The sequence below is a fragment of the Heterocephalus glaber genome, unplaced genomic scaffold, assembly GCF_053883595.1.
Source record: "Heterocephalus glaber isolate CG9 unplaced genomic scaffold, H.glaber_assembly_v1.0 deba00001472, whole genome shotgun sequence".
NCBI classification, from domain to species: Eukaryota; Metazoa; Chordata; class Mammalia; order Rodentia; family Bathyergidae; genus Heterocephalus; species Heterocephalus glaber.
Genome location: NW_028258315.1, coordinates 84621681 through 84641573, shown reverse-complemented (window position 1 = coordinate 84641573; position 19893 = coordinate 84621681). Strand labels below are relative to the sequence as shown.

General features: G+C 33.5%; 1 protein-coding gene across 12 annotated transcripts in view; it reads right to left on the bottom strand.

Moving 5' to 3' along the window:
- Positions 1-19893, bottom strand: part of Tbc1d5 (TBC1 domain family member 5) — a 630984-nt gene that overhangs the window by 375325 nt on the left and 235766 nt on the right. For 11 of the 12 annotated variants that reach the window (XM_087181487.1, XM_087181491.1, XM_087181481.1 and 8 more), the window contains one exon: positions 9864-9995. The exons of the other annotated variant lie outside the window; for it this stretch is intronic. Coding sequence is in view for 4 of the 11 variants with exons in the window: in XM_004864266.3 (XP_004864323.1) it covers positions 9864-9960 (97 nt within the window). In the remaining 7 variants the exon portion in view is untranslated. The remainder of the gene's footprint in view (positions 1-9863; positions 9996-19893) is intronic. 12 annotated transcript variants of the gene reach the window in all.

Genomic DNA, 19893 nt, shown 5'->3' with positions numbered 1-19893 from the left:
GCTGAGTAGTACTCCATTTTATAAAAAAATACCACATCTTCTTTATCGAGTTTCCACTTGATGGGCACTTGGGCTCTTTCCAAGCTTTAGCTATTACAAACTTGGTACTATAAACATGGGTGCATATATACTGCTGTGGTATGATTCCTTTAATTCTTTTTGGAAAGATACCCAGCAGGGGAATAGCTAGGTCAAATGGGACCTCTAGTCCTAGTTCTTTGAGGTATCTCCATACTGACTTCCACAGTGGTTGCACCAGTCTGCACTCCCACCAACAATGGAGAAGGGTTCCTTTCTCCCTACTTCCCACCAGCATTTGTTATTGGTTGATTTCATGATAGCAGGCATTCTTTCTGGGGTGAGGTGGAATCTCAGTGTTGTTTTCATCTGCATCTCTTGAATGACCAGTGATGTGGAATATTTTTTCGTATGTTTATTTGCTGCTTTTATTTCTTTGTCTGAGAAATGTCTGTTCATTTCAGACACCCACTTTTGAATTGGGTCTTTAAATTTGGGAGGTCTGATTTTTTAAAGTTCTTTATATATTCTGTATTCCTTTGTCTGAGGTACAGCTGCTCAAATTTTTTTTTCCACATTGTAGGTTGTCTCTCAGCTCTGTTGGTGGTTTCTCTTGCAGTGCAGAAGCTTTTTAATAAGATGAGATCCCAGTTGTTGATTCTTTGTGCTAGTTTCTGTGCTACTGAGGTTTTGTTCATAAAGTCTCTTCCTATGCCAGTGTCTTCCAGAGTTCTACCTAACTTATCTTCCAGCAAGTTTAGTGTTTGTTTTAATATTTAGATCTTTAATCCACTTTGAACTTAGTTTAGTGCATGGTGATAGATACGGTCTACTTTTAATCTTTGGCAGACTGAAATCCAGTTTTTCCAACACCACTTATTAAATAGTCTATCTTTCCTCCAGTGAGGTTGTTTGGCTCCTTTGTCAAAGATGAGGTGGCTGAGTATGTCTGGAATTGTTTCTGCATCTTCTAATCTATTCCACTGATCCTCAGGTCTGTTTCTTTGCCAGTACCATGCTGTTTTTAATCACAGTAGCTTTGTAGTATAGTTTCAAGTTGCGGATTGTGATACCCCCTGCCATATCTCTGTTGCCTAGAATTGCTTTTGCTATTGTACGTCTCTTCTGGTTCCAATTGAATTTTTGGATTGTTTTCTCTAGTTCTGTGAAATATATTGTTGGAATTTCAATTGGCACTGCATTAAATCTATATTGGTTCTTCCTACCCAGGAACAGGGGATGTCTTTCCATTTTCTTATATCCTCTTCAATCTCTTTTTTCAGAGTGCTGTAGTTTTCTTTGTAGAGGTCTTTTGGTTCCTTTGTTAGATTGATTCCTAGATATTTCATTTTTTTGGATGCTATTGTAAAAGGAATTGTTTCCCTAATTTTTCTCTCAGTGAGTCTCTTATTTGTGTACAAGAAGGGTATTGTTTTTTGAGTGTTGACCTTGTATCCAGCTACTCTACTGTATCTGTCAATTAAGTCTAGAAGTCTTTTGGTAGACTTTTTTGGGTCTTCTATGTAAAGTAGCATATCACCAGCAAATAATGCCAGTTTAACTTCTTCCTTCCCTATTTTTATTCCTTTTATTTCTTTCTCTTGTCTAACTGCCATGGCTAATGTTTCCAAAACTATATTGAACAGGAGTGGTGATAGTGGGCATCTTTGTGTTGTTCCTGATTTTAGCATGAAAGTTTTCAGTTTCTGACCATTTAGTACAATGTTGGCTACACAATTTTTAATCATGAGGATTTGCTACAAATCAATCCCTATGTCTCTCCATTCTTTTCCTTTGGATTTGTTTTGTTTTGGGTATTGGGAATCGAACTCAGAACCTTGTGCTTGCAAGGCAGGTGGCAGCACCACTGAGCTAAATCCTGGGCCCATCCTTTGGATTTCTTATTTGCCAAACTTTCAACAAATTAGTCTGGAAGATCTCCAACTCATGGTCTTTCAAACTGAATTCTCTCATTTCCCACCTTCTTTTGAACAGTTTAATGCAGAAGAAGCAGGATGACAGATTCTTCCTATTGTTAACTTGACATGTCTGTTTTGAAAGAGACCTCATTTAAAAAAAATTTTTTTTTAATCCCTGTTTCCAGATTTAAGAACTCTTAAGTCACTCTTCCATTTATCTTACAATCTTTATTAGAATGATCCAAATTATTACATAAAATGAATGAGGGTTTTGAGTTGGTTTACTGGTTACTACCAAACAGTTTTCATCAAATTAGTGCATTTATCAAACACAAATAATTAAAGAGATGTGATAAAAGTTTCCATCTATTACTATTGTCTTAGAAATTGTGAGCCTCTATTAATTAGGATGGTATATTTAATATAAAATACACAATATTTTAGGTTCTTATGAATCAACATGAAAGGCTTGTTATCACCATCACCATCCCTGTCACTCTTAAACTTCAAAGCAAAACTTTAGCCTTATTGTTCCTACATCCCTTGCAGGATTCCCATAAGCACACTTCTGCTCCTGGACTCCATTCCTCATACAAATTTCTACTCTGCCTTCAAATAATCCCATTTCATGATTTCAAACTTCCTTGTATTTTCAATCCACTGATTAATTCTTTTTTTTTTTTTTTGGTACCGGGGATCAAACTCGGGACCTTGCGCTTGCAAGACAGGCAGCGGGAACCACTGAGCTAAATCCCTGGCTCCATTGATTAATTCTTCAACCATCAACTTCCTTGCCTATAGTCTGACTGCTATATAACCCCTATGCACTTTTGTTGCTAAATCCCAACTGCTGAATTCTGTTAGACATAATCACAAGTCTCCACCTATAAATATGCTGTCCTTGGCTGAGGATTTAGGTCAGTGGTTCCAGTGCCTGCCTCACAAGCACAAGGTCCTGAGTTTGATCCCCGGTACAAAAAAAAAGTGCTGTCCAAGGTTATTTCTTCTTTACTCTACATTTTTCCAGTCTTACGATCTTCAAGTGTTTCATCTTGTCATTTTCTGAGTGACTAATATAATCCTAACTCATCAAAAGAGATTAAAATGTCAGTGATATCTCATTTAATTCTGCCATCAAACTGATAAAAATCACTGCACCTAAGCTCCTTCCTTCCTGTCATTTCCCTAAAATTAATGTACATCGTTATGTCTACAAATCCCTCCATCTTTTCTCTAGACTGTATCCACTCCAGACTTCTAAGAACATCTCTTCCACAGATTTTTACTTTTTTAAGTACTACTACACCTTTTCTCTCTTTTCATCATGCCAGTTTAATATAGAGTACATAATTCATATATATGAAAGATACAGAGTAGTGGACCCTACCAGAATCCTAAGATTATAAAACAACTGGGCCGAGGATGTAGCACAGTGGTTCCACCACCTGCCTCAAGAGCGTCAGGTCCTGAGTTCAATCCCCAGTACCAAAAAGAAAAAAAAAAAAAAGCACTGTATCTCATAGTCACAATGATTTTGTACATTATGATCTTCTATTTTCTTAACTTTCAGCTAGTCTCTGACAGTTTTGCTTATTCTCTCCTGACATCTTGGCTTCAAAGACTCCAGACTCTCCTGGTTTTCCTTCTTCTGTAATCACTCTTTTTTCAGTCTCCTTTGCAGGACTTGCAAAAGGACATCTGCTGCAAGACCTTTAAGTGGCTTCACTTAGATATTGTTCCTGGGTCCTGTTCTCATACTTGTACAATGTTATAAAGTGATTACCACTATTTCAATTGTTTTTGCTACCACAGCTCAGCTAACAAATCTTTACCTCTAGTCCAACCCTAACACTAAGTTGTAGATTCATATAACAAAATTTTTAAGCTGTCTTCCTTTGAATTCCATTAGGCATTTCTAAATCACATCTCAAACTGAACTTCTCTGTTCTGCCTATCTCTCCTGTGCTATACAAGGTTTCTTCTCTAGATCTCCATATCTCAATACAAGAATTATCAGAGAGCCGGGGATTTGGCTCAGTGGTTTCGCCACCTGTTGCACAAGCGCAAGGACCCGAGTTCGATCTCCGGTACCAAAAAAAAAAAAGAATTATCAGAGATTTGACTGGTCAGCTCTGAAAACTAGATATTACTTCAAACTCCTCCCTCAACCAACTACTCAAATCTAGTCAAATATCAAATGATGTACTATCAATTCTACTTCTTAAATATTCTCAAATGTTTCTACTAGTTTCTATTTGTAGTGCTTCTTTCCAGAGCAGTCCACTATTATTTCTTATCTTGGAATATTGTAACAACTTCTTAACTGATTATTCATCTTGCAGTCTTGCCTCACCACTGTATTTACCTTACTACAGCAACAACAGTATTTATAAATGCAAATCTGACCATAATATTTCTTTAGTTAACTATCCACTGTTCTTGTATACTAAGTGGTTTCATGGTCTGAGTCTTCACTCTCATTTCTGGCCACTTCTCGTAAATTCTAGTCTTTAACCATCCTAAAATTCCTTCTGTTTAATAGAGGGCAAGTACATAGCACATACTCTTTACTTTGGCTAACAGTAACTTACTCTTGAGACTGTAGCTTAGAAAGATACACCACCTTCTTTGATCTCTTACTATTCCAAGTTTAAGCTGGATTTCCCACCAGTGCACTATGCAAGTATACTGGTAACTCCTCTTGGAAAGCACTATCCTATACCTTCATTGACCATTTACTTTCCTCTGCCTGATATCCACAGATCAGGGCAGTTAACCACTAACAACAGGGTATTTAGAATTATGTTTATGTTCTTCAGTATTTTTTTCCAGCACTCAGAATAATTCCTATTACACAGAAAACACTTATTTATTAAATGACAACAAACTTTAATGAAAGTGTTGTAAATTTAAAAACAAGTTGTGATGAGCCATTCATGGTAGTATACACCGTAATCCCAGCTACTCAGGAGGCTAAGGCAGGAGGATTATAAGCTCAAGATCAGCCTGGAAAATTTAGTGAGAATTTGTCTCAAAATAAAAAGGGCTGAGCATATAGCTCAAACTCCTTTAGTTCAGTATCAGTATCAGTACCAGAAAAGGAGGAGGCAGGGTTACCACCACTTATAGGTTGGTCATTCTTTGGAATTTCATATGCTAAAAAATTTATATTTTCTATGTATCACATAAATACGCTGTAGAGATCAGGAATTAGAACACTAGTCTCAAACATTTTTCATTAAGAGCTATGTATATAAAATTGACATTCTATGTGTAAGCATAATATACATATTCTAAGCTCCCAAATCATGCCTATTAATTAATTGCTTAGAAATTGTCAGTTTTCCCCCTGCAAAGTTATTATTAATGTGGGCTGACTAGGATATCATTACTTTAATTTTTTTAACCAGAAACTCTTCTCTTTGTACTTGTGGAAATTTTGACATAGGTCACAATAAATGGGAAATATGGAAGTGACTTTTAAAAGGAACTTCAGAAAAAGAGCAGTGAGAGTCCAAAAGGGGTCAATTAGGACAGTACACTGGCTTCTTAAGTCCTACAGGAAGAAAAGTTCAAGTACTAGAATACTTAGGGACAATGAAACAGATTTCACAAAACTTATGACAGAAAGAAGAAAGGTAGATGGAGAAAAGATATTATTAAACAATTATTGGTGAATATAAGTGAAGGTGCCCAAACTGGTAAAGCTCAGTTCATTCATTAGACTGTTGTTTATTAAATGGTGCACATATACCAGGTACTAGGTATACAAATGGTTTCTGGTCTCATAAAGGTTATACTTGAGACAAGAGATAATAAACAAGGAAACAGATTAACATAGGTAACATATTCTGTAGGACACTATAAAGGAATGTAGAGCAATGTCAGAAAACAGTGGTATGTGGGGAGGCCCAGAGACTAGAACTGGTTTACCACATCAGAACAAGGCCAGAGAGGCAAGAAGATAGCCATGCACATCATAGTCAAGAGCTTAGATTTTATTACGAGTGAGGTGGTAAACCACTAAATAATTATAGCCAAGGCAGAAAGTGAAAAGGTTTTTCTTCTTGGTAAAATGACTCCAGCTAATTAGGTTAGGTCAGTAATTTAAAGTAACCCAAACAACTTTCTATACTACTTTGGCCAGCTATCTAAACATCTTCAGCAGAATAAATTCATCTTTTACTTCAATCTAAATCTATATTTACTATTATGGGGAAAAAACACTAAAGATCAAAATAGAACAGCATCATTTTATTATATCAACTTCAGTGAATTATTTTAATTATTACTAATTTCTTCATCAATAAAGTCAAGGCACACCCAGTTAGTTCTAAAACTATGACAGCACTGTATAGTGGAAAGTAAGGAAAATCTGAGACAAAAATAAACTTCTAGGAAGCAAAAATGCAATTGGCAGGATTCTGAATACCTGACGTTTTTTAAAATAGGTTACTAAATTCTTTATACATAAAAACTGAAAGAAAGCTCTTAAATAGATCTTATATAAAAAGGCAAAAATGTATTAAATAGTAATAAATTGAAAATGCTCTAAGTACAAAGGTGAGTACTGTGGCATATAAATTCAGGCTAAAATTTTTGGTTATCTAACAAGGTGGTGGCCAAGCCCTCTTGAGTAACCCGTCAAGTTTTACAGGCCATTTTGCACTTAAGGACTAAGGTCTTTTTGAGAAAGGAACACTTGGCAAGAGTGGACAACCAATTATACATACAGAATCTCCAGAGACAATGACAAGATATTTACAACTGACTGATTTAAGGTGCCTGCCAAGACCCCTTATGCTGTTAAGCATTTCAACAAATCTTCTTCCCCTAAAAATCAACTGATCAATCACTACAACCTTTACCCCATATCTTACAAGAATATACAAAGCAAACCATATTGCTGCCCTGAGAATACACTTTGACTTTCACTAATTGTACAGTCCATTCCATCCTAATAAATTTCCCCTGGTAATCTGCCGTTGGATTTTTTCCTTGGAAGAACAGGCCCTCTCCAGGACAAGCTGGGTCTCTGGCCTCTTCTGTTAACCCTCCTGGTAACAGTAATGTACAACAAATGCTATTCCCAAAAGAGACTGAAGAGATGACAATGTTCTTTCATCATAAACACATCCCAAACTCTCATAAACTCACAAAAATACATTCATTCCAACAATTTTAATCAGTTAAATTTCCTTATAACTTGATACTGTTTTCAGTGAAAAATAAATTACTTTTTCATTTAATTGATCATTAAACGTTACATGCTAATAACAAAAAATTATGAAGTCTAAAAAATATTTTCTGGTTTTGTTTTGGTTTTAGCTGAATTAAAGGCATCTGTCAATTATACTTTGGTAAAAGAATTTGCAATTTCAGGTGATAATTTATATATATATATGACCAAACTTAATAGTGCACAGAGAAAATATCATATTGTCTATGCTGTTCTCATATTTGAAAAGGAATTTCAAGAGATTAAAAATTTTAATTCACAGGAAAGATTTTGCATGTATGTTAATAGTTCTTTTTTCTACTCTTACTTTCAAGTATGAAAATAAATCAATGATGTTTTCTCTCCCACAGTTATCTTGTTATTTTTTACTAATCCTTTCAGAAAATCTCAAAATCATTTAATAGTACTGATTTTTTATAAATATTAAGAGATTTGTGAAATTTAAAATATCTTGTTTACTAATGGAAGAATATAAAGCAAAATTTTTCAAATTTCGCTTGACTTCTACACAGTCCAACTACTGATCTAAATCTTATATTTAACTTAGAAAATGAGTCATCTGTAGTCATAAATTCACTAAAGATGCAGTAGAAATGTGTAAAAGGCTTCAAAATACTTGAAGAAACCAGATGAAGACATAAATTAAACAAACATACTAGAAAGACGATGATTCTTCAGGTAAATATGACAAACCCATTAAAATGCAATACATGGTTTTGTGGGGGAAAAAGGAAATCTAAAATAAAATAGACATTTGATATAAAATATTTACATATACAATGCACAAAACCCACTTTCATTAGCAACCTTTATAGCTTTGAAGAGCAAGATATTTACATATCTTTCTTTCTGCATGTGTGTGTGTGCAAGCGTGTGCGCAAGTATGTGTGTTTTGTATATATTTTTAACAGTTGACAGCTGTTTTAGAGCATACAGAGATGCCAAGCTGAATGAGGGCCTTGATTACTTCAAGATTAGCTATCTAAAGTTTCTATTCATTTTAAGTGTTGTTAGTTGGAAGAGTCATTAGTCACTTCCTTGTCTCATAGAGCATCAGCATACATTTACATTGTTAATGAACATTTGGGGTAAATGAATTAATGGCACTTTTAAACATCAATTCAATCCTAATAACTTAGTATGTCATAGAAATGTTAGGCTAAGACATAAATGAAAAGCTTTTCAGTAAAGGTAACTACTCATTCCTGCAAATAATAAAGGCTAAAATTAATTTAAAATGTTTTTTAACCAGGTTTAAAAAAACCCCTCAATATTTAATGAAAGAGACCAAAGAAAAATATTCCTTTAAAAAACAACAGAAAACTGCATCCTCAAATAAGCATATAAATCAGAAATAGTATGAAAATGTTGAATTTATATACTTTTATCACAAATATATATTCAGTCTTAAAACTCACAATAATTTACCTGATTTAATTTTGAGTGTTTCCTGCAAGTATTGCACTTAAAAGAAAACATCACTTGCTTACCACTGAGATAATATTGAAAATGAAATGGTCAATTAATTTTTATAACACGAAAATCTTCAAAAGGAGTCTTGAGTCTTACATATCAAAAAAAAAATCACAAAATAAATAAATTCTATTCCATTAAAAACAGCAATATCTGGCGAGGGATTTAGCTCAGTGGCACCATGCCTGCCTTGCAAGTGGAAGGTCCTGAGTTCGATTCTTGATACCAAAAAAAAAAAATCAATGTCATTTTCATGATGCACAAGGTATTAAAAATACAGAAGAAACAAGCATTCCATAATAACCTTATGTTCAAGAAATAGCCACTTGACAAGTCAATTTTTTAAAAAAAATTCTTGAAACATGACTTTATGGCATCAATATAGACAGAACAATAATTTTATTTGAAGCATAAAACCATAAATTATGTGGACTAATTTATAAAGTTTTACAATAATATCATAATCCTTATATAGTATGAGTGAAATATTAAAAAGTCACTTAAGAAATGAATATTATCAAATATTTAATAAAACACAATAAAGCTAGTTTCAAAAATACTCATGAACATATTATTTCCTAAGAAAGTATGTTATTACTATCATTGAGTAAATACTGAGAAAATAATACAGATTCTGATATATACACATCAGATAGCTGCTTTCTATCAGTCAACATGATGCAAATATCGATTATTTACATAAATAAACAAGAAAAGAAATCGAGATTTAGTTAAATCACTAACCATGGAATAATCTCAATTTGTTATAATACAAATTTCAATTATTTACAAAAATGAAAAAAGAAATAGGAGCTTCAGGTAAATCTTTTATCCTGGAATAATCTCAATTGGTTTCTGGGAAGAAAATCCCTACAAAATCAAACAAAAAGTTTAGGATTCTTTTTTTAAAAAGATACTTGACAAAGGCCACTTTGCATTTCAACATTCGAAGGCTAAAGTCACTGTTTGGTTTATGACTTTTTAATGAATGATAGTATATTAAACATTTGGCTAGTGCTGCTGTCTGTAATTGAAAGCTGACTTTTCCTGGTATTCAGTAGGCTCAAGAGTGCTCTACATGTATTCAGGGAAGTGTTCTTAAAATTGCCCTGTTCAGCTTCATAGAATTACACCCATAAAATGGACAGAGCTAATTCGAGTTGCCTTGCTAGACTGCCTAGCACTGGCAGACAGCATTTACACACAAAACTTACTTCCAGACTTGTTTGAGTAAACGGACAAGGGATCAATGCCTACTTCTTGTTCTTCCAGCTGCAGAGGATGTCTAGTTTCAGATAAGGAATGATACATTATGGGAACTGGACAGTGTCACCAAAAGTAACTACCTGCAAGACAAAAAAATATACAGAAAAATAATAACTACATTATCTTTTTCTTCTTGCAATGACTAGGAATACAAGACTGAAATGAATAAATGAGCATTACAGACATTAACAAGTTTTTCACAGGCTCCAGGAACTGTTATTACACCTTAGCAGGATTATGCAAAAGAGCAAAAAGGGTGGCAAAAATTTCCATATCAACAATTTCTCCCATACTCTGAACTTAATTTATAACCTTAACTTCAATGATGGGTCACATTTAGTTTCAGTAAAATTTTGTACAAAAAGCAGAATTAGGGGCAAGGGATTTAGCTCAGTGGCACCACACCTGCCTCGAAAATGCAAGGTCCTAAGCTGGATACTCAGTTCCAAAATAAAAAAATAAAAAAAAAAAAGAAGAAAGAAGAAAGAAGAAGAACCACAAGTTAGAAATTTATCTCATTTATAGCACCTTTCACTTTACTATAATACATTTATAACATAAACTTCAAAAAATACAGAAATCTGTAATAATCTACTTTAAATTTTCATGAATACTTTCCTACCCAATACAAGAAAATTTGCAACGGATCTCTGGCATTCCATTATACATCACAATGTATGTCCCCAATTCTTTATTCATAAACAATTAGAAGGCCCTCAATTGTTTAACACCTATAAACAGTCTCGCAGTAAGTATCTCTCTGTCATATCTATGATGTTTCCTAAGATGAATTCACATAACTGTGGTTTGCAGTTGCTGGACTAAAACATCTACCTAAAAAGTAAGATTTTTGTTGGGCCAGGGATTTAGCTCAGTGGTTCCGCCGCCTGCCTCGCAAGCACAAGGTCCCAGGTTCGATCCCTGGTACCTAAATAAATAAATAAATAGTAAGATTTTGTAATGATTCATCAAATTGTGCTCCAGAAAAATTTGTATATAATAAAACAATTCATTTTCAGGGTTCTTGTTAACAATGGATATTTTCTCTTTATTCACCAATTTGAGTCAAATTTTGTATTGTTTGCTTGATACTTGCTGAGATTACTAAAGGCTTCTTATGTTTCTCTGGCATTTATTTATTGTCTTTTGTGAATGAAGGTCATTGTTATTATTTATAAGCCTTTATGATATGATACGTATATTTTTCCCAAGTGTATCTATCTTGTCATGACATTTTTGTGACATAAGTAACTTTTCATTTTTATGTACCGGAATATACCTACATCTCCATCATGGATTTTTTTCTCTGGTGTTATATACTTGCAAAGACAAAATTATGTAAATGACAATCTACATTTTATTATTTGAGGATTCCCCCTAATTTTTATTCCAGATATTCTTATTCTCAATTATTCTAACTGCTATAAAATTTTACGTTAAATGCCTCCCAAAAGCTGTGTGCTGAAGGCTTGATCCTCAGCTGATGGCACTTTTGGGAAGGTGGGAAACTTCAGAAAATTGAGCATGAACCAAACCAACCATGGACCAAAGTCTCTGAAATCATAAACCAAAATAAACCCTTTGTCCTTTAAGTTGATTATTGTAGGTATTTTTTCACAGTGATGGAAAGCTAATACATATATTAAACCAGGTTTAATCACTTAACATTCAAAATAATATAATACAATCTTTTTAAATTTCAAAGTCTGAGAAGACATGCAAGGAATAAGAACTTCAGAAAAATAAATGGAAAACCAAGCTTGAAGAAAATGAGCACCTAATTTTATAGGATATGATTTTCATTTATGGAAAAAAGTTTCAGAGATGCCCATTAAACACAAATCCTTGGTCATCTTTACCTAACACAAAATGCTCCTTCATCCCATTCACTTTCCTCTAAAATGCTCACCTTATAAAACACTAATAAATATTTTCTGATTTTCTTCAGAACCTGCCAACCCTCTCATCTACCTACAATCATAGGCAGATATCAACAAGTCCTATCCCCCTGGGACTTGGCTAAAAGAACAGAAGCAGAGGACAAGGAAAAAGAAAAAAGATTTGATTGTGAACATTAAACAAGGATTTCTAAATCCTGAAAATCCTGAATCCATAAATCTAAAATAATTGTCATCATTTGTTTGTGAATAAATCAATAAGCATGTATAAAGGAACTATACAGACTATAATCGAGAAAAGGATAGAAAAATGTAGATGATCAGTTATAGCCTAATAAAGAATCTGCTAAATTCTGTTATACAAATTAATGAAGAGAAAGTCTTCTAAGAACAATAAGGATCATCAAATTCACGTACTTAATGAGGTCAAACAAAAAGCATTACTAATTATAGTTAACACAAGCAATGAATATATATCCAAAAACACTCAGAATGCTTCATGGACACACATCATTTCATCCTACCTATAACCTAATGATATATCTTTGTCATCTTTATTTGAAAGTCGTTTATTTTCTAGAGTTTAGAGTCACACAATTAGTAAGAATTAAAGGCAATCTTTAAGTATACTGTGTCTTTAAGAGCTCACGTTCTTTCTCCTACACTGCGCAGGACTCTTAAAAAGTCAATGAGACAAACAAACCAAGTATAAAACACGGAGTTATCAGAAGATGAGGTTTGTGAAAAATCAAAGCACCACTTACTCTGCTTTTAATAAAGAAAATAACCTAGCCCCCCCTTTTGTTTTTGTCAGCTTTCACCGCTTGCCTGACAGGAAAGCATATCCAGTTGCCTCACCCTGAAGCCCACCAAATGGATAATGCTCCTACTTCTTAGCCACAATGTTCCCTCAGCTTCTGTAGATAAACATAAAACCTTCTGACCTCAGAAGAGGAAGGCAAAACTTAAACTTAAATATTAGATAAAACACTAAAGACCATAACTAATGCTCTCTGACACCTTCCCCTCAATCTTTCCCCTCCCTGTAACAGCTCGGTTTTTTGGTTTTTTGTTTATTTTTTTGCCCTGACAACACTATTTCGAAAGATACTGGTTTTGCTGTATCCTGTTTCTATGAGAACCTGGTTCTCCTCACGGGACCAAGGACACCCAGATGTGTTAAGTTATAAGATGTCACTACTTGAGTAATTGCTTTTGTTCTGCTTCTACAGTTTCTGTATAAAAGGAGCACCATAACTTCAGCTTGGCACTCAGATTTTGGACAGTTTATCTCCTCTGGGCCTGCCAGTGTAATAAAGTTTTTTGATCTTTCCATCTCTTTGAGTGCCCAGTCGTTTCCTGAAAACCTAAAATTGCTGGAACACTTTAAATTTTTCAAGATAAATTAGTCTACAATTTTGTGTGAAATCTCCTGAGCTTGTGTTGGCAAATAATGCAAATTAGTAAATACTGTATGGAACAGATTTGACCATATTTCACAATTGTAACTGGTCCAAAAGCAACTATTTTAAATAACATTCCTATTCTCCATACATTGTTATATGCTTAAAATACTTTAAAATTTTGAAAATATCTATTTTAAATTAACTGCTAGATAGTTGTAATCTCATAATCTTATTTATTTTTATATTCTATTTCCACTGTTACAGGCTTCATATACATAAAATAAGGAAATAAAAAGATTTTAGAATGCTAAACTTTATGAACAGATAATTAATAACAAAGATGATATCAAATTCTATTTTAAAAAGGAGTATTACTCCAGATGTGGTGGTATATGCCTATAGACCCAGATATTTGGGAGGCTGAAAAGCAAGAGGATCTATCACCTGAGCCCAGGAGTTCAAGATCAACCTAGGTAATATACTGAGAACCTATCTCAACAAAACAAAATGAAAACGAACAATTAAAACAAAAGTTTATATAACTAAAATAAGATATTTTACAACATGATGATGTTCATAGATTCATTTAAGATGCTAAAAGATACTTCGGATCTTTTTGACTACTTAGAAAAACATGTTCAAGAAGTCATTCATTCAGTGAAATTAGCTTTAATTCTTCAGAACTTGGTAAGATTATGGTAATAGCCAATAACCAGAATACAAAATAAAGACCACCAACCTACAATCTCTCTGTATAATCAGGCACTTACTATCTCTTATTTGTTTATATATTGAAACTAAGTCATTGAAATGCTCCTATATTTAAGCAAAAAGAAAAGTGACCAGTAATAATGAGTTATTTTCAACCAATCTGTTGAAGAAAAAGTATAGATGATATTAGTTTTCTTTTAATTATGGATTTAAATAATAACAACTCAAAAGTAACTTATTAAGAAGTTGCTACTTTTGGGGGGTTGCTTTGTTTTAAATATTATTTTAGCTTTTTAAACTATAAAAAATACTAAAATATGTTAGGTATTATCATTGTGATTACTTTATAAAATCACAATGAAATGTTGCTTTTAAATGTAAAACAATTTCTTAATAATAAGTCTTAATAATCAAGTCTTTACATAAAATTGTCTACATTTATTTTAGTCATTAAGAATAATTTTCTTAGCTATATAGACTATTAAAATATGAGATGAAAATTCAAAATGAAAAATTTATAGTAGTTTTTGCAGTCTGAGAATCTTATCTGTGGAAGTAGATACCACATTAACATTTTGAAACTTACAATGGTCTCTTACATCTTAAATTTGAATTATAAATTTCAATTTCTATTCTTGATATACATTAATCTGCTAGTTTCTATACAGAGAAAAGTGCATAAAGACCAAAAGTATGCCTCAGTAAATGACTTCTTAAATCCACAACTGATAGATTTTATTTCTCTTCAATGATGCCTAGTTATCTCCAGATTCCTTCACAAAAATGGTACCCAAATAATTATTTTAAATAATGATCTTGTTCTCTGTTTTATTAAGTTCAGCAATATACTTTCTGCAGAAAGTATAACTGGAAAGGAGCTATCTTTCCTATGCTCATTATAAATACCATTTTTTTCTGCCTCTCCAGAATTCAAAATTTAGAAAACTCATAATATGGTTTTGCTATCCTAGCTTAGAGGAGTTGATGAATTAGGCTGAAATTCCCAGTTTTCTAAAGCTAATCTTTAAGAGTTGTACTAGTTTCACAAGTCTGTTTCTCACAATATTAAATCTTTAAATATAATTTCTCTGAAAGAAGTTTTGTGTAAATGATTAATACAAACATAAGAATTTAGCACTAAAGTTTAGAAAACAACTTTAAAGAACACTCAAACATTTCAAAATATTTTTATGTAAACAAGCAATCTCAGTAGTTTTCAAATTATTAGGATTAACAGATCTGTTGAATAGTTATTTTCTTTTAAAATGGCATCACACGAACAGAACCTACAGAAAAAATAATTTATATGCTCTGAATATAAGGTTCTATGTATTTCATCTTTATTATTTTAATAGGTATAGAATTAGAATTCAAAATTGTGTCATTCTTAAAACACCCATATCAAGAAAAATTCATATAAGCATACTTTTTCATTTAAATTTTTGACTACTGATAAACTTAAAATGTCAAACACTCAAATGACACAACAGTATTACTTCACACCAGACTTCTACAATAAAAAGGAAGAAATATAGCATGAATAAGTGTATGTTACGAGTAGCATATATTTATTATAAGTATTTAACCCGAAATATGATATCTTGGCTATTAAAGCAAACATCTTTCATAGAAGTTCTATTTTCTGTTTTTTTGTTGTTTTTTTTTGTACTGGGGATCAAACTCAGGACCTTGCACTTGCAAGGCAGGTGCAGTGCCACTGAGCTAAATCCCAACCCAATTTTCTTAATTAAGATATAATGTAATTTAACATTATAAAGTTGGCAAAAAAACTCTTTTTACAAGTGTTGTCAGCTGAAAGTTTCAATGGCTGAAAACAAAGATGTCTCTAAATTCTTAGTGATATGGAAGGAAAGGAGGAAACATGAAAAATGAGAAAGCAAGAGAAAGAATAAAGTTCTGTTTCTAAACTCTATCCATCTTTAATGGCAGAGGGTTATATTGGACTTTAAATAGGTTAATTAAGTGTTAAAATCAATCATTTCCAAGTCTTAATATTTAATTGTTAGATTGTATATCAAAGTAGTTTTATTATTTATTTACTCTGAACCTTCCCAGAATATTTCATTTGACAACAGGGGATCTGTTTCTAACAAGAAAAATACATTTACAATGCCAAATAAATTATATATAAAAGCATCTGTCTTAATACAAGCCATTCAATATTAAATACCATCCATTGGTAAAACTCTGAAAGCCTAACTCATTTTTACTAACCATGAAATTGTAACATCAAGTGTCGTCTAATAAATAGGTATAGTACTACCACAAGAATCTACATATGAGAACAATGATCAAAAGAAAATTAAAACACATTTAATCCTTACAATTGTACTGTCACAATGAGTTTAGGGTAAACAATTCACTGCAAATTCAAATATTAGACTCAATACATATGAGAAATATGTAGAATTTAGGAGAGGCTCACAAGTAGACTTAAATATTTTATATTACATGAGAAGAGTGTATTTGGCCTTTTGTCTTAGTCACTTTCTCCATCACTGAGACAAAAATACCTAATACTCTTAAAATAACGGACACAAACAGCTTAAAGGTGAAGAGGTTTATTTTGGTTGAGGGTTACAGTCCAAGGCTGTTGCATTTTCAGGAGCATATGTTCTATAGCAGGGCAATCCTTCTAAAAGTCCTCATGAATGGAGTATTTATCCTTTGGTGTTTATTAAGTGGTAGCACTGAGAAAAACTTTACTACTTAACAAAAGCACTTTTAAATTAAATGATAATAATAGCAACAAACATATCACACTTACTAGGAAGCACTATTTGAAGCATTTTATATAAAATACCTCCTTTAAATGTCACAACAATTCTATGAAGTAGAATACTTTTACCTCATTTACAGATGAGAAAACCAGTTAAGTTATATAACTTACTCAAGGTAACATGTCTCATTAATTGTAAAACCACCTCAAATGACTTTAATAATGACTTAAATGGTCTAATAAAAATTAAATTACATTTACACGATAATTTCTTTTGTTGTTACATTAGCTTGTAAATAAGTCACAGTTAGCTTGTGAATCTTTGAAGTCATCATTAAATAGCCAAAACTGTGAATTATTTAAATTCCCAAATGCTATGGATTCACATCACAGGAGTCACTTGAGTACCATGAGACATCACTGAGAGAAGGCTAGCAGCTAAGAAACATCACTTGTTCTTCATTAGCCAGTCTCTTACAACATTCAAGCTTTCTCCCCTTTAGTTTTACCAGATCACTTTCTTCCTGAACATATCTTTCCTCTTCACTTTTCTAAACTTTATACATAATTCCAAGACTCAACTTTTCCTTTATGAACCAGTACCCAGAATAATTTATTTCAGGTGTTTCATAGCAAAATATGAATTGAGATACATTCAAATGGAGTTGCAGAAGCATCAAACACAGGGCCTCATATAAGCTAAGTACATCTAGCACATTTTAACCCATACTTTTTATCAAAATACAGTAGTTATTATTTTTATGGTTATCTACTATTTATAGCAACTGCTAATTTTTTTCCATAAGCTATGGCCAGAAAGTTTCTTACTTAAATCAATTTACTTCAAAAAAGAAAAAAATCTTAAGGAAAAAATTATTGCAAAAAAATAGTGCATTATGGTGGTAGACATTGTTAAAATCCTTAAGGCATATAATAATGACCGATGCTTAGAAAATGACTCTAGCAAACTGTGATTCATTGACTTTAGTATGAATCTCTTTAAATAGAACTATTCCTTATGAACACTGTTACCATCATCCTAAGTCGTTCTTGGCTTAGTTTATCACACATTTTTTTAAAAGGTAGATCATGTATTACTTGAGGGTTTTTTTATTTATTTATACCTCTCATGCAGATAATGAACTAAATTAAGGCCTTCATGTAGTATAGAATCCTTACTATAGCCCAACTGAAATTTTGTTACTTCTAGGTAAAATCAGCCTAATATATTCCTGTTCTACACTCTTTTACCACATAAGATCCAGTGTGAAGATTTTTTTCCCCATAGTAAATAGTTTCCCAAGACATTAAGCACAAAACTCAAACTAAGAAGCTCTAAATTCAGGCCCATGTCTAACTCTGATTCCACTTTGACCTCTCTCTCAGTATGCTCTGGCCACACAAGCTTTTTTTTTTTCCTCCCTATTCCTTAAACAAAAGTATAATTTATTGTTACTTTAGACTTTTATATATCCCTATTTACTCCTCTGGGAACACTGCTCTTCATGCCATTCAAGTGTCTCTCAAATTCGGGTCGGCACAAAATCCTGAAGGATATCTAATCCACTAGCAAATCTTCTCAGTTCATCCAGACATGGTAGTACACACCTGTAATGCCAGAACAGCAATGGCTGAGGCATGAGGACCCCTAACTCAGGGCCAATATGAGCAATTTAGTGACTTAGCAAAACCTTGTGTCAAAAGGAAAATGAAGAAGACAGAGGAGGAAGATGGGGGGAAGGGAGAGAAGAAAGGGAAGAAAAGCAGAAAAGGAAAGGGATGAAGCGCTGGATGAAGGCCCAGAGTTCAACACCTACAGTAAAAAAGCAAATAAAATGAAATTTAAAATCTTGTCAGTTCAACCTTCAAAATAAAATTCACAGACAATTCTTTACTATACCCAACCTCAGATGGGTCACTGCACCCCCTACCAAGGTCTATTTAATTGCATTCAATAAGCTTCCTGTTTCTACCTGTGCCTCTCAACAGTGCCCAAAGTGATTCATTTAACTCAGCTGCCATGCAAAATTTTACTCAGTACATGTCTCTCTTCTCAAAATTTTCCCGTGGCCTCTGTGGTGGATTAACCAATGGTCAACTTGTAATGCCCAGCTGAAGTGAACCAGCGTGGTCTGAGAGTGGAAGATCCACCTGAGGATTGTTGTCAATAGCCATAAAAAGAGAAGTTTACTGGAGGGGAAGATCCTGGGCTGCTGATTTTCTAGGAGTAGCTTGCTGTGGATGGTTTTCCTGATGTGATCTTGGCTGTTCTCATGAGAGGAGGAGCTTGAGTCCTTGCTGTTGCTGGGAATGGCTGTTCTCCTCAGGGGAGCTCAGATTTTCACTGTGAACATCAATTCCGGGCTCCAATGTAGATCCTTCAGCCTGGTGGCACAAATCCAGCATAGGATTTTTGGCTTCCACCGCTGCCTTTTGGCCTTCCAGGTGCAGATCCTCCCTGATACGGACAAGCATGAGACATTGCCGTGGACTCTAGGCCACAGGCTGGACTCGTGGAAGACATTGCCTTGGACTCTAAGCCTTTGGCTAGACTTGTGTGGGACATTGTTGTGTGATCTAGGCCCTTGACTGGACTCTTCGGGCCTCTAGTGTGCGGTTAATCTTTGCACTCCTCTGTATTTGACTTTTTGGATAAATATCATAAAATAATCCTATAAATTATGTGTCCTATATTAAATGTATTTGCTTGGCAAAACCCTGACTACAAGAGCGTATCATTTCAGAATAAAATAAACATCTTCATAAAGCCCTACAGGATCTTGCTTCTAGTTAGTGCTTTAGTCTTTTATCTGCAAGTCTCCCCTTTTTCATTCAAGTGAGTCTTTTTATAGTTCCTCAAGTGTGCTAAACAAGTACTTGCTAGAGGTAGCCTTTGTACTTTCCTCTGTTCCAAAAATGGTCTTACTCCTCCAGCCTATGCTCTTCTCAAATGTACTGGCTCAAAGGTTGCCTTGATTGTGAAGTCAGCCATGACCACATTCCCAGATACAGCGTATGCCCTTCTCCTAGTCTTTATATCTCCTTATTCAGCTTTAGGTTTCTTATAGCATTTATCACTAATGTATTACAAACTTATTCCTATTTTGATTTCTATGCACCATGATTATGTTTTAAGTTCTAGGAACACAACAGAGCTTATCTATCTTATTCACTACCTGTATCTTCCATGAAAGTTACCCTTATATCTTGGCATTTCTGATAA